Source organism: Octodon degus, unplaced genomic scaffold, assembly GCF_000260255.1.
Source record: "Octodon degus isolate 3935 unplaced genomic scaffold, OctDeg1.0 scaffold00021, whole genome shotgun sequence".
Classification (NCBI taxonomy): Eukaryota; Metazoa; Chordata; class Mammalia; order Rodentia; family Octodontidae; genus Octodon; species Octodon degus.
Genome location: NW_004524597.1, coordinates 1,914,288 through 1,930,514, shown reverse-complemented (window position 1 = coordinate 1,930,514; position 16,227 = coordinate 1,914,288). Strand labels below are relative to the sequence as shown.

General features: G+C 41.1%; 1 protein-coding gene across 1 annotated transcript in view; it reads right to left on the bottom strand.

Annotated features, from left to right (window-relative positions):
* The window catches only part of Grin2a (glutamate ionotropic receptor NMDA type subunit 2A), a 452,129-nt gene that overhangs the window by 25,096 nt on the left and 410,806 nt on the right, over window positions 1-16,227 (bottom strand). Inside the window, exon 12 of the mRNA XM_004627768.1 lies at window positions 12,631-12,818. Within this exon, the coding sequence (XP_004627825.1) occupies window positions 12,631-12,818 (188 nt within the window). The remainder of the gene's footprint in view (window positions 1-12,630; window positions 12,819-16,227) is intronic.

The window sequence follows — 16,227 nt, the reverse complement described above, 5'->3', positions numbered from 1 at the left end:
GCTTTGCCATCTCCCTTTGACTTCCAAGCAAGCCATTCATTAAGTCCTATTTCCTCTCTGATGCTTCTTTTGACATTTGCCTTTGTCTGGTTTAAGTGACTCTCTGCTTGTCAGGCTCCGATTTGGCACCACTGACCTTGTTTGAATCCTGGTGTCAGACTGATAATAAACCATGCGGCTCTGTGTCTCGACAGGCCTGTTGGGAAATTCGCTGGGCACTTACGCAGATGAAAACCCTCAGCGCTTTCACAGTGAGGGAGAGTTAATGACTCTCCTGCATATTTATGGATTTTATCTGTTTCTTAAGTAAGTACTGTTCCATTATTATGCCAAATATGTCTCTGGTTAAAATTAGGAGGGAGATAAACAAGCCTAATTTTTATGGTACCATCTGGTCACAGGCCAATGAAGAAGCAGTTAAGCCCTTTATTGCTAATCTATGCTCAGGACTGACACATTTCTTTGAAAATACTGCATTTCTGAATGAATAGTCTGGCCTGGATATCATTTTTAGGTTGCAAGAAGGTCAAAGTGACTTAGCTGCTTGGGCATTAAAATGGCCATTCATCATCAGTCTCTCTGAATATCACCAGAGCTGCTGTTTTTGTGTATAAATGAGGCCCGTGTGCAAGCAAAAATCATGCACAGGCAGCAGAAGCAGTAATGAAATCCATCTAAGCAATCGCACTCACTCAGCCATCACCGGTAATGACCTTCAGTCATGATCATCAAGTGTCTTTAAGCGAGGCCACATTTCCATGGGTTTGGAAGCAGGAAGACCATGGCACCCACATCCACTTTTGAATCCAATTAAATTAATAGCAGCGCTGGCTCAGATCCCGCCCAAAGGATGTAGAGCTTTCAGTCGTGCCTGCATTATTTTAAAAACTATTATTATAGTCAATAAATGAAAGTAAATCTTTGGAAGCAGTAAAGACTTTTATGTCTATTATGAATGAAGAGGCTGAAGATTAAAGCCTATGTAACTACTTTGGCTGCGCACGCTGTCCCCTCCATAGCCCACGCTCCTCCTGTGGCTGCACATGGGCTGATGCTCAGAAGCTCTGCACCAGGTGTCCCCAACTTTCCACTTTCACCCAGGTTTTTGTGGGACTCGTGTGGAGCCCTTGGGGAAAAGAGGATAAATAAAATACAAGTCAAAGATCCAACCCCAATGGAGTGATTTGTTGGCCAATGACATTTGTATCTGGCATTTGTTCAGAGCAAGATGTTTTTAAGTGATTTTTTTTTTGAAGAGTGATTTTTTAAATCAGTTTGTGCACTATACGCATCCAGAGACAATGTAAAAAATACCCTAGAAGAGTAAAACTGAAGTATCTGTATTTTCAACAAGTACTTCAAGTGATTCTATTGGACATAAAAATGTAGGTAAGAGCAACAGAGCAGAACTATTTAATCATTTTTATATCCTACCACCTGGAGTTTTGAAATCGATGTTATTCTTTGTTGAGTGAACAACTAGAAGAAAGAACAAGTGGGCAAATAAATGAGGGGGGCATTGTTGATGATGCCTATTCCTTGCTAATTGGAGTAGAGGGTTTGGTTCACAGAGTAGCCTCCTTCATCCCAAACTGCAATTTCTGCTCTTGAAGTCTCAATTTGATTAAAGCACAGTTAGCAAGGAATACTAATATTCTGCAGTGCTGGAGCTCATGTGGCTCTGAGACACTCTGTGGGGAACAAGCAATTCCAGCAACCAAGCCGAATCTCTGTGAACCTGGAGAGGGAGCTCTGCCTGCTGCTATTGGTATTGGGGCCAAACACCAGACTTCTCATCATTACACTCTGTCCTTGCTTCATCTCTTGCTTCTTGGTCCTGATTTTTCCCCAGACTGCCAGGGTTGAATGATTTCAAAAATGAGGCTGGGTTTATTTTCACAGTGCTGAAGCCTGAGGGATAGACAAGTTTACTTTGCCACAGAAAAAAACAACAAGAAGGAAAAAGTACAGGCCACTTTGTCTCCCACCCTCAAACTTTATGACCAAGTTATTGTCTGCCAGTGATCCTGCGCCTTCAGTAAAAGAAGAAGGAACACTAAATCTGGAGTCACACCAGGCTGTGTTTCAAGTACAGCTACACCCTTTTCTAGCTGAGAAAAGTGCCTGTGAACATTAGAGCAGTTAAAGAAGATGCAGCATTGCGTGACAGTAGAACCAAAGCTCTTGGTCCTTTTGCACAAGCACCAGGTTCAGATATGCCATCCGTGGTTGGGTGAGCGTAGACACCTTCCTTAACCTATCTATCACTATGTTTTCTCACCTATAAACAGGAACTAGTGCTCCTAACTCCTGTCCCTTAGTCATTTTGAGGGCTAAACCAAATTAATACATAAAGACTTACATAATTAATGTGACACATATTTATCCCTCCGTAACTATTACCTTTTTTTCTTGTCTTTTGAGATAGGGTCTCACTATGCAATTCAGGCTGGTCTTGAGCTCACTTTGTAGCCCAGGCTGGCCTTGAACTCACAACAATCCTCCTGTCTCTGCCTTCCAAGTCCTGGGATTACAGTCATGCATCACCACACCTGACCACAAACTAGAGTTTTTTTGTAGCAGGAATCAAACTCAGGACCTCATGCTTGCCAGGCAGGTGCTATACTGCTGAGCTATATCCCAGGTTATATTTATGATAAATACCAATAAAAATAATAAAGGCAATAGAAGCTGGTGAGCTATTTTCATTTAGAGTAATGGAAATATTCCTTCAGAGGGGATTCTCAGATTCTCTGCACTTCCTCTCAACACAAATCCCACTTCATTTTCATTTTGCATTTATCTCTTCAAATGGGCTAAGGTTGCTGGTTACAACAGGGGGGCTCTAAATCTTTTGAGGACATAGGGACCCATGTTAACAATAGCTATTGATAGAGGAAGCCAGTGAAAAGCAGAAGAGATTTTTCCCCAGCTGGGTTGAATCAGCTAGTGGCCTGTGGCTTCCACAACTACCCTGAAGCTAGGACGTGGGAACGGACAGCTTAGTCTCCTGTTTTCTCTGCAACATAGTTCACTGATTAATGGAACAAATCCATTCTGTTCTGTGGATGGCAGGTTAATGTGTCTAAGCTGGTTACTTAGCAAATGCCTCTCTCTAATCTCTTCTCCCTTGCTCCTTCCTTTAACTCATCTTTTCATGGCTTACTCCCTTTTTCCTATCTCTTCTTTTCCCACTCTTTCCTTTTTGACATTGTCTTCTGCTTCCTTGTTCTGTCACTTTCTCTCTCCTCTTCTTTCTTTACTGTTTCTTTATATATCTTTGCTTCTCTTTCTCTGTGCCTTCTACTCATCCCTTCTTTTTCTTTTATTGCTCATCATAATTCTCTCTCTTCCTTTAAGAGAACTGTGAGACATGCAATTTTCAGTTATCACTGCCTCTTTCACTTTCCTCCAGACAACCTACAGCAGGAGTCATCAGTGTTTTTTCTAGAATGTGCTGAAGAGTACACATTCTGTTTGCAGCTGCTCAGCATAGCAGTTGCATTGTGAAGAAGTCTTAGATAACGTCTGAATGAATGAATGTACCTCCATCTCAGTAACAGTATATTTACAACAACAGTGAGTGGCTGGAATTGGCTGTGGGTCTTCCCTAATCCTAAGAAAAGCACTCTCCTGCTCACTACCAAGAGAATGAAGCACAAATTTTAGCCTTGTTCCTAATTGTTGAGCCACAAGTACAGTTCCTGGCCACTCTCTCCCAGACTCTTGATGGAAGAGACTGATTCCTGCAACCCAGAGCTTAACCTTGATTTTATGGAAATATAGACACCCTGAGTTCTGAGACATGGATGAGACTTACATGGCAACACTTGGATCCTATGCTAAGGTCAGAGAATTTGGAAAGCAAAGGTTAATTGATAAGATGTATACAATACATACATACATGTATATATGCACACATATGGGGGAGACAGACAGAGAGAGAGAGAGGTATTTAAATTGCTAGGGCCTACAGGAGGAAACAGCAGAGAGCACAGTGGGAGTATGACTCAGTTTGGCAGAAAATGCACCTGTTGACCTCACTCCCCTCCCAGTTGTGAGGGTTTAGAATCCTTCCTTTATGCTAATGACATTGCAATGAAGAAAACCATGTTAATAAAGTAAGACAGGGTTTAGTTTCAATTCACAAACTCTTCCTTGGGGAAGGGATTTGGGTGACAACTGCATGGTAGCCAGAGTGAGATGATGTGAACAGGACTGGTTATCAAAAAAATATATGGCTGTAAGTGCAGCTCAGTAGCAGAGCACATGTGTACTTGACATACATATAAGACCCTGTGTCCAATCCCTAGCACACACACATACACACACACACACAAGCACATACACAGAAACATGTACATATATTGGAGAACATCTAGAAGAGGAAACAATACCTATTGCCCCCAGTGAGGTCTTGGCTGGGATGGGCTGGCCAAGTATTCTGAGACCATGCTGCCTATATAGTACAAAAGGGAAGGAAAAGGGACAGAGGCAGTGAGCAGAGCTCATTCTACTGCCGGTGTTATGAATGGGTTGGGCTTGTAACCACCATAGTTACAGATAATCTAGCCTTCAACCTTGTCTCTTCTTCCCCTTTAGGAGTAGGACAATGGATCATCCCACATTTTTTCCTTCTGTTTTGTTTTTAATACATCACTGGTCTAGGATGTAGGAAATATGGGTTTTAGCCTCGGCCTGCCACTCCTGCATTGTACAGCCTTGGCAAGGTCCTACCCAACCTCCATGGGCTTCAATTTCCCTGTGATTGGACTTTGTAATGACTCCATTCAAATTCTAAATACTAAAGAATATATCATCTTGCTGGTTCTACCTATCACAGAAGATTGTGTTTAAAAGATTAGGTAAAATAGGAATACTTGGCCACAATAGTACACAGATTAGATAAAGGAAGAATTTGTCTTTGTCTTAGAGTAAAAAGAGGGACTCAGAAGATAGTCAGATTTGACAATGGTAAGTGATAACCTCTTTGGATCTTCTCTCTGCAGGAATCTAGTGTCCTTCTTCAAGAAAACAATACTTGTTAGATCTCTCCCCCAAAGTCTCATGCAGTCATAGGTGGGGCTTTTTCAGAAGTGGATGGATCTAGCATGCGTGATGCTGGGATTTATTCATGGGGTAGTGCTGGATCAAGGGCATAGGATTAAGGGTGTGAGTGTACCTTCCCTAGGAAGGCTGGATAAGACTTGAGGGATAGAAGGATCTGTGGTAGTTCCTTATCACTTCGCTAGCTTCTGCTTGCTATGGACCATTCCAACTCTGCGATGTCTGTCTGTCATGACAGCCTACCATGGAGCCAGCTGACAACAGACTGAAAACTCTACAAACTGTGAGCTAAATAAGCCTTTTCTCCTTTAATGTTAGGCATCAGATATTTTGTCTCAGTAATGAGAGAAAAGTATCTAAGACAACATTCTTAGAAGATATCAAATCATTAAAATAAGTCCTGGAAACGTGTCAATCCAGTACAGTACAACTAAATCATTCATTTATTCATGGAATGACTTGAGGCTCCTGTTACACGGCTGTGTCTGCTGTGAGTCTTGGAGGAAGGGAAGAGCAGGGAAGAAAAGAATGGCCATGAATAGCATCTGCCCTCAAGAGACACAACTCAGTGCACGTTAGTGGGCTGCAGGAAGTGGAGAGGAGCAACACAGAAAGGCATCTAAAGCACACTTGGGATCAGGCTGGTTTCTCTGTGATCACTCCACATTTTAATGTGGATGTCCATGATTATAAACCTCCATCTCAGAACCACATTGGCTACATCCCAATAGTTTGGGAATGTTGAGTTTCTATTTTCATTTCTCTCAAGGGACTTTTTGAAAATTTCCTTTTTCATTTTTTTTGCTGACCCATCAATTGGGCTATTTTCTTTATGTTTATTTTTAGACTTAATCTCCAAACAAATCTAATTTAAAGATGAGGAAACTGAGAGTCAGAGAATACCAAGGTTATACTCTTTAAAAACTGCTTAGCCTTCAGCTTACCAATTTTATTTCTCTTGCTATGCTAAATGCTACAAGGAGGCTGTATGCTTGGTACTCTGAGAGATTGTAGGAAGGGCACCATCCTCAGGCATTTTAAAGGGAGTCCTACTGAGGAACCCTAAGGAAGGAATGATGGATTAGGTTCAAATCAGGAAATAGAGTCCGGGAAAAAAAGGGTAAAATAGACTCTTTTTAAAGGGGGTTGCAATAAGATTCTGTGCTTACCTGAAAAAAAGTCAAAAATTTTTGGGAGAGGCATTTAGGAATTTCTTCAACTTATACTGCCATACCATTTGTAGGCCAGCTCTAAGACAACAGCCTACAAAAAGCTCTCAGATATGCTGCCTTTGAAGAGAGGCATATGCAGTCACTACAAAACATGCTGCAGGGGTATCCAGCTCTCCCCAAAATTCAGACAGCAATCCACAGATAATTAAACTGTGACGTTGGAGAAGGGCAATGCTGAGGATATTAGCAACTCATCCAGGGCCCCAGAGGAAGTAATGAAAATCCTAATTAGATAGCCAAAGAACTTCCACAATCACAAACACTCTATACTCCAGCTAGCAGCATGGGGTCCCTGGCTGTCAAAAGCCATCCTGCGTACTTCAGTGGAACAGCAGTGAACAAAAAAGGAATCAGGATATCAGCACTAACCCACTTGGAGGTAGAGACTGGGCTTCACTATGACTCTGTTCCCACACCTCCCTCTACTCGGGGATCTGTGAGTATCGTTATCCTGGGTTAGCACTTTCCAAAGCTCTAGAATGAATTACAACAAAGCTCTTCATTAACAGACAGCGAAGCTTGTAGTCCCCTCCAACCCATTAACAATTCAGATGAATCTTTAAAACATTTACTGGCCATGTCGAAGTACAAAAGAGACAGAAGGAACCAAGTATACGCATCAACTGAAATGATACCTGTGGTAGCTTTCAAATGTCTCCTATATATTATAGGTAACTATTATAATGCCACACACAATATAATTGGGGTCACTGGCTAGTGTTACAATTGTGGGTATCAGCCAAATTAGTTGACTTGGCCACCCTATTGAGAATATTAATACCGAGATATGTGCCAAATTTTTATTTATTTATTTATTTTATGTATTTAGTACAGGGTCTACAGGGTCTCACTGTGTAGATCAGACTCACAGTGATCCTCCTGTTTTCAGCCTCCCAAATACTGGGATTACAGATGAGCACCACCACACCCAGTCTCAATCGCCATCTCAGCGTGCCCTGGGGTTGGGGTTGGCATGGCACACTGGGGATTGAACCCCCGCTGCTGTGCTCTGCCTAAGCAGGCACTTTAGTCCACTGAGCTATGTGGCTGGCCCTTGTGTCACATTTTTAAATATTTTTCAAAAAATTTGAATTACATAAATAGATACATGCAATGGAATATATTGTATAAATAATTTACAAAATATATGGATGGGGCCGGGGAGATGGTTCAGAGGAATAAGCGCTTCCCTGGCAAGCACAGGGGCCTGAGTTCAATCCCTAGTTCTGCCAAAAAAATAAATAAATAAAATATATGGATGTTATGTTAATATATGTTCAATCTCACTTATCCAATAAACTCAGACTAGATACTAAGGATAAGTAACATATTTCTGAGTATAAAACTAAACACACAGCCATGAAAAATGAACAAGGCATAAGGATAAAGAAACATGAAATTATTTTCAATGTTAAAATATGCAGTGCTAATAGATAACACAGCCAGCATTGTTTAATGGAAAGGTGAAACTGGAATCAGATGGACTTGATTATAGTTTTGCATCTTTACATTCTATACAGGGTGCTGTCCACAGCCCAGCAACACCACCTGTGAGCTTGTGAGAAATGCACAACCTATTGGGCACCACTGCAGACTTACTGATACAAAAATCTTTGCTTTGATCAAGGTCCTTATAGATGGTCAGTGGGAACCGTGCAGCTGTACCCCACTTAACCGACTTTGACCTCAGACCTACTCCATATTATCACATGAAGAGTTACTCAGCTATCATATTTGATATACCTGGCATGGTACTAGCTCTTAGAGTAGGGGCTCAACAATATTTTTCTTACGTTTCTCTCAGCATCACTTACTTCTGAATAATGTAATGACACAGCCTCAATCCCTTGATGTCTTTTTGCTGACTCCTATGTACAAGAAAGGTTTTGAGTTCTGTGATCTACCTACCATATCTTACAAGTCACAAAGTTCATTAGTTAGAAGGAACCTAAGAGACCCTGTTCACCACCACTTTGAAGCAAGAAATGCCTGTCTCTAGGTCACAGGCTCACACAGTCTTTGTGTTCTCATTGATGATGCATTCTAGGTGTCAGGATGGTATCAAGTACTCAATAGAGGTTTGCCTGCTGCTGGATGAATGAATCACTGGGGCTTCCATTACTGCTAGTCCATGCTGTTCTTTGTCTAAGTAGGACTACATGTGGTCTTCACGACTTATTCTACCCATTCATTTCCCTTTAAGATAAGTTTGCATGTCTTATTTATCCACTTGACCACCCTCTTAACTACCCAAGACATCTGAGTAAAGAGGAATACATGTACATATATATGAATTTATATCTATGAAGAATTACAAAAGTGTTTCTATTTTAAGTTTTGATATTTTAAGTTTGCATACTGTCAACCAGCTGTATTATAAGCCTTTTGAGGGAAAGAACAAAAAGTCTCTGACAACCCTTTCTTAAACCTAGAAAGGTGTCTGTTTCCAAAAACATGTTGGGTATTAGCACTGGTCAAGGCTGAAAAGTACCTGTGAGAACTTTTTCCAAACTACTGAGAGCCAAGGAACCCATGGTGTCCTTCAGCATTTAGCAAAGGACACAATCAGACAGGAGGAGGAAGGCCAGGTCACTTGGGGATTCTGAGCAGTCCTCAAAGCAGATCAGTAGCCCTTCCTCTTAGGAAAATGCCTGGCAGCCTTTGCATGAGAGGTTCCTCCAGGGACTGGGGAGATAGCTCAGTGGTCTAAGTGCCTGCCTGGCAAGCACAAGGACCCAAGTTCAGTCCCTGGTGCTACATGCTGTGCCATCATACTGAAACTGGGAATGATGGCACATACCTGTAATCCTAGTGTTGGGGAGGCTGAAACAGGAGCATCATGGGTCTGAACTGTATAGTTAGATCCAATGCCAAATAAATACATAATTTTTAAAAAATTAAAGAAAGATTCCTCCAATAACCAAATACGCCATTCAAAGGTTATATTTACACAGCTCATTAGGAATTTTTTTTAAATACTTTTGACACTCATTAGACTCGTAATCGTCCACTGAAACTACTCTATAACAAGAGATAAACACTCCATTCTAAAGGATGAATAATAATTAGGTACTGCTTGGCACTGTGCTCTTTACAGGTCTAATTTTAGAGCATAATTAATCCTGCTGAAGCTGCATAAGATAAGTGAAATATTTATGCAGCTGTGTTAATTCATGTATTTACTCCTAGAGAGACATTCAGAATTGGACATGGCTTTCCGGGAAGATTATCTGAAGACGCCCCCCTGGAGGAACGTCATTTTCAATCCAATGTCTTTGCTTCCAGATGGCCTCTAAAGATGAGGTTGAACAAAGACAGAGTTCCCAACCCTGACAGTATGGCCAGGAAAGCAATGACCCAGCATAAAAAAAAAAAAAAAAAAATTCTACAAGAACCTGGATGTTCTGCAAGTAAGCATCTACGGGATGCTTCCGAGACACCTTGTGTTCGGCACCACAAAGTCTGTCTCCGTAACGCAACATGACTACAGTACAACACTAAGGAGCTGTGCTGGATACAAAAGTGGGTGCACAGATAACTACGGTGTTAATGGGGCTACAGGGTGGGGGTTAGGAAGAGGGAGACGTTGGTTATGATGGAGGCGACAGCGGTGGTTCTGGCAATGATAGCGAGGTCGTGGAGTTGGCAATTATGATGGTAACAATGCATCACAGAGATTCACGCTGCTGAGGGTGGTGAGGATCGTAAAAGAGATGACAAGGGTGGCGGCCGATGTTTGTTGAGCTATTTTTATGTCAAGGTGTTGTGCTGTACTAAAATTTTTGCATGAAAGTTTTCCCATTTCATCTTCATGCCAACCTTATCAGGCAAATATGTCTGAATCTATTCACAGATGAGTATACTGAGGCTAAAGAAGATAGATCGTTCCTTTCACATCTGTATTTGTAAGCAGGAAAATGCACATTTTGTTCAGATATGCACTAAATTATATCTTCCTAAAGAGTTTATAAATTTTTAGTGCAGTATCTAACTAGTAAATTTGGATAGATAGCTTAGAAAAATAAATGAAATAGAGATTTTGCCTAACTAATCCCCTGACAGAATGAGAGCCATTAAGTAAAGACCTTTCCATTTAACAATGAGGGCATTTATAAGGTCCCTGAGCTTAAGAAGATTAAATTAAAGAATTCTTGCAATGCACCCAGTATGACAATTGATGTCTCCTAGTCCTGAAATACTTTACCATTTCATAATAGATGTCACAAGAGAAACAATAAAGATGGATAGGGCTAGAGTTAGGACTCAATCTTTTGACAGATACCTATCATATTTAAAAGTTTCCTGTCAAATCAAAAACATCCTAATACCAACCATTAACCCATACACATATTTACCTATATGCTTAGAGTTCTGTGATATTTACTGCTTGAGATTAGATTCCTTATGCTGAGTAGTACACCATGTGTATAGGCACTTAGGCAACCCCAGCAATAGATGGAATAGTTGGTCTTCACTCTTCAGATTTCAACCTCCCTCCAAAACTCCACATCTCTACCCATAAAAGAGTACATTTCGAATCTTCTGACTTAGGGCTTGGACTTGCTTTGGATGTGAGGTTATTAGCAGACAAAAATATACTGAAGCAGAGATTTGAAGTATGCATAAGTTTGCAGGTTGTCCATTCTGTTCTTCCAGCAGAGGCAAGGGCTTCCACAGGTATCAGTGGCTGGTCAACTTGGCAGCCAGAACAACTGGCCATGGGGCAGAAGTCACAGCAGTGACACACTGGTTTGCAGGTTTAGGACTGTCAAATCCACTCCAGCATGAGGTGGAGTTCCATGAGCACACTAAATATTTATTTCTGCACGCCTCTAAGATTTAACAGCAAAGCTGACCAACACAGCTACAAATCGCCATTACCAGCATGGACCATAACCAGCAATCTGAGGAAGGCACAAATACCCTGTAGGGAATTCTGAGAATCAGATATATACTTATTTGAGAGTTAAATAAAAAACACATTTAGAATGTCTGATGGCCTATGAGAGTCCAGGATTTAATTCTGGTTGTAGTCAGAGGGGAAAAAAATGCAAGAAAGTCTGCACTCCCTTCAAAATCACACAACCCTGTGCAGCAACCTCTGCCATACTGCATTCAGCTCTTGGGCTTGCTACATTTTCCTCTCTTAACTTTAGACAAACATAGAATATTCTGAACTTATCACTGAATATAGCCTCTGGAATAGGGCTTCTGCCCCTTACCCTGAGCTCACATATCCTCTTTTCACTGAGCAAATTTCTGGTGCCAACCTGCATTTTATGCTGATTTTTCTTCTCTTCTCTCAGTGTAGCAATTCAAGAAGAAGCCATGACTCAGATAGTTACATTCTAAAAGCCATGTCAGGGATCCCGGGCTGTGGTGAGAGCTCTCTGAAGCAAAGAAGGATGGGAGGAAATTCTTCTAGGTCCATAGTGATTCACTAGGCTGTTCAGATCCCTAAATGACTTAATGCCCTATGAACTTTGTGGAGGTGGGAGGTGTATGTTTTGCATATTAGCCAGTATTAGGGATGGGCTGTACTAAAACTCCATGGGATTTCTGCCCATTGTCCCTTTTCTAGAAATTTCCCAGTTTTGCTCATCTACAAGATGACAACAAGGAACACAACATGACTCCACCTCTTAGTCAGACCTGATGGGTTCAGAAAAAAGTATTCGACCCAGAATTGATAAGGAATTCTGTGTAGTTTGAAATGTAGAATTTGAAGATAGAGATAGGAATTTAAACAACCTACTTATGTAATACTGCAGAGCAAAATCTCACAATGCCCTGCTACTAACATAACTAGGGTCACATAATTCTATGTTTAGAGATACATGGTGGTGGCCTGGGCAGTGTAAGATGTTTGCCAACATCCTTCATCCCTAACCCATATTTACTAGATGTTGTAGTCAATAGCTGTCTTGTTGGGACCATTGAAAATGCCTCCAGATATTGTCGAATGTTCTCAGAAAGATAAAATTTCTCCTCTTCCGTTGAGGACCACCTCTCTAGAGAGAACACCTCTGGATTCCAAGATTTGGGACTTGTTTTGTTCTAAATTTATTTGTTCTTGTTTTATTCTAAACGTGTTTGTTCAACCCTCTTAAATTCACTGAGAGATGCTTCTGTATCCTTAAAATAATTTTCTTTTTTTAAATTAAACCATCTAGAATTGCATTCCATTTTAAGCAACCTAAGGAAGCATGCATCACATGATAGGCACTTAATAGATACTTTCCATGAGCAAACTCATTGCACAAATACTTATTGGTAAACCAGTATTAGGATTTCAAGACTCTTCAAAGTAGGGGGTGTTCCAAGGTCTTACCATCACCCACAAACTGGAGCAGAGCCAGGTCAATCTGTCTTTTCCAAGGTGAGCCCTTTTGGAGGGCGATTCCATAGCCAGTTGTGGCAAAGATGTACCCACTCCCAATGGTCACCAGCTTGCAGCCTTCATCCCTCCCAGCCTTGTAATTCAAGACTGCTGCATCATAGATGAAAGCGTCCAATTTCCTGAAATGACAAGAAACCAAGGAGTCACGGGGATGGCTTGGTATCAGCTCAAAGCCCCATTTGAGAGGCCTGATCTGGCATTACATATGCTGGGGTTGGTGAGTCATGGCTTGTCCATCCTCGTCATAAAAGGATCTATTTTTAATGAGAATATAAAAGCCAAAACCTTTTCTCTCCAACTTACAAGAGGCAGCTAAATAAAGATATGAAGAATCCATAGTAAGTAAACACACAGGCTCTGTTGGTTTGCTAAGTGTTTGTCCTTAACACCTCCCAGCAGTAGGGAACAGTAACCTGTTTTAGAAAAGTTTGCAACAGAGCGCAACAAACCACAGGGGGCGGGGTGCAGGCAGGGGCCAGGGACTAACTAGTGTCTTTTCCTCCCAAAATAAACTTGTCAGCTGTTAGTTTATATTACAAAAATTATTACATAATAAGTTTTTGAAAACTCAAATAACATAGAAAAGTATTAGGAATGTACTTAAAATTTAAATTCTATAACTAATTATAAAATTCTATACCCCATTATTTTGTAACTCAGAAAAGATAGTAACATACTTATAAGCAGCCTTCACAGGTTTTTATGTGCATATTTTTACACACACACATACACACACACAGAGGGTTTTGCAAACTTTTAATGTAATGAATATAGTTTTGTGTTGTGTTGGTCACACAATTTTTGTTGAGATGTCCCTCTCTCTCAAAAAAAAAATATTAAAATCGTATACTAAAGTCCTAACCCCCAGAATGTGATCTTATTTGGAGGCAGTCATTGCTGATGTAATTAGTTAAGGTATGATCACACAAGAGTAGGGTGGGCCCCTAATTCAGTATGACTGGTATTCTTCAAGAAAAAAAGAGGAATTCAGTCACTAGATGTCTTGATTACTTTACTCTCATCGCTGCAACAAAATACATAAACTAAGGAGGGAAAGGTTTATTTAGCTCACAGTTTGTGAAGGTTTCAGTCCATACTCAGACTGGCTCCAAGGCAGAGTGGCACATGGAAGATGGCAGCAGTTCAGGACAGTGGGAAACAGCCAAAGCATCAAGAGCAAAAAGGGAGCAGTGGCAGACAGCAAGCCTCTTTCTCATCTTTATACTGTATGCAGGGTGCCCACCCTAGCCTCACTCACACCCATAATCCCATCATTGGACCATGAGTGAATCAAAACCTATAGAAGCCTGCCCATGACTCCACAAGGCTTTTTGGGTACATCTAGACACAAATAACACTGGGCCACTTAATGACTTAGCAAAACCCTACGTTAAAATCTAAGGAAAAAAATTTAAGGGCTCCAATGTAGCTCAGTACAGAGGCTCTGGGTTTAACATCTTTAAGATCAGGACTGAAACAAAGAAAAAAAAAAAAAAAGGCAGAGAGCAGCTATAGCACACACAGCAAGAGCACCATGTGAGGATGGGCCTCGTGCTGCCACAGCCCAGGGGCCAGCAGAAGCAGGAGAGAGGCCTGAAGCAAACCCTTCCCTTTATCTGCAGAGGCAGCATAGTCCTGCAAACTCCTTGATCTCAGACTTCCAGCTTCCTAATCTGTGAGGCAGGACGTTTCTATTGCTGAAGCCACTCAGTTTGTGCTACTCTGACGGGGCAGCCCAGGTAAACTAATACACAGGACCAAAGCAGCCGCAGATGATACATAAGCAACGGAACTCTGTTCTGTTTCATTAGGATGCTATTTACAAAAGCAGATTGGGCACAAAACAGGTTTGTATCATTCAAATTATTTCACAAATTATTTTCTCATTTCACACAGAGTAAATGTATTTCCATGTCAATAAACATAACACTTTTTTCTTTATGATATATTTGTTTTCACCGAGGTATAACCCATATGCAATAAAATAACTCAAACATTTTTTGCATATGTGCATACTTTGAAGTCACCATGCAGTTCAAAATTGGAAGCACTATAATCCTTTCAGAAGTTCTGCATGCCCCAGGAAATGCAGTCAGCATTTCCAGAAAGACAAGGATACAGTCTTTCAATGACATTTCTGTGCCTAACCATTACCCACAACCCTATAGGTTAGAATGTACTGTCTCAGTCACTCCCTTGTCACTGAGACATGATACCTAACATGAACAACTTAAAGGAACAGAGATTTATTTTGGTTTATGGTTGAGTTCATAGTAGGTTGGTTCTGAAGTAGAATGGTATAGCAGAAGTCCATAGTGGAGGAAAAGCTGTTCATGTCCCAGGAAGCAGGGAGGGAAGTGAGGAGCTGGAAAAGATATACTCCTCCAGGTTGACACCACAGTGACTTTTCTGTCCAGACCTTATGTCCTAAAACCAAGTGAGCTATATCCCTACCATGACAATTCAGTCATCTTCCAAAAGCCTTGCCTATAAGCACATGAGGTCTTTGGGAGGACATTCTTGATCTAAATGTGCATAACTTTTCCAAATTTTAAAGATATTTTTAAAAGGAGGCTGAAATAATCACCCTTTAACACAGAGATGGATGTCTCAACTCTTAAAATAGGTAGGAAGACTAAATAAGAGATTACTCAACTTCCTGACATATTCTCAACTTTATTGCCTTTCTTTAACAAGGAAGCATAAAACAGTGAGGCAAAGAAAAATAAAAGTGGCTGGGAGAGGATGTGAATGATGCATTCTTTGAGAGACAGCTGCTGAAGGACTCCCTGTGGAAACGAAACTATTTGGAATGTTTATAGCTGCATTCTTCATTCATTTATTTATTTAATTTTTTTGTTGTTTGCTTTGGTTGTTGGAATGATTAGAAGTGGGGAAATGCTACAGGACTTATATCTCCCATAGAAAGACTAAGCTTTTATCTGAAGGTTGAAGCATCAGAGATTTGGCTTTAGACTCTAAGCTATCCTAAGGGAATCAGATCAACCAAGTGGCAGGAGAAGAAATCTGGGCACTGTCAATGGTGAAGAGAAACCAGAGTTGACCGGCAAAATGGAACAGCTTTTCTAGATGTAGAACTGAAACTGTGGAGCTAGGAGACAGAGAGCTAGAACAGGTGTAAAGTAACTCATACAGCATGACAGTAGGATGAAGGGGAGGGCCCCTGGAGTGGCGGGTATAAAAGATCTGAATCTCAGGTTAGGTGTGGATAATGGTGTGTATTTAAACTACTTCCTCCTTTCCTACTCTTGGTTCCTCATCCTGAATCTGCTGGGGCAGGGTATGATTCTGTGAGCCTAGAGTGAGCCACTATGACTTTCAGGGGGGAAACTGAGCCATCTAGATTACATAGGTATCCTGAGGACTTTAAGCCATGGATGGCATTTGTCTTCTTGATGGAGCCTAGGTCCCTGAAACATAAAGACTTCACAGGCCTCCCCCACCCCGCCCGCTTAGTAGGATTTTCTGCCGAGTTCCGGGAGACCCCAGACCCAGTCCTAGCCCAGG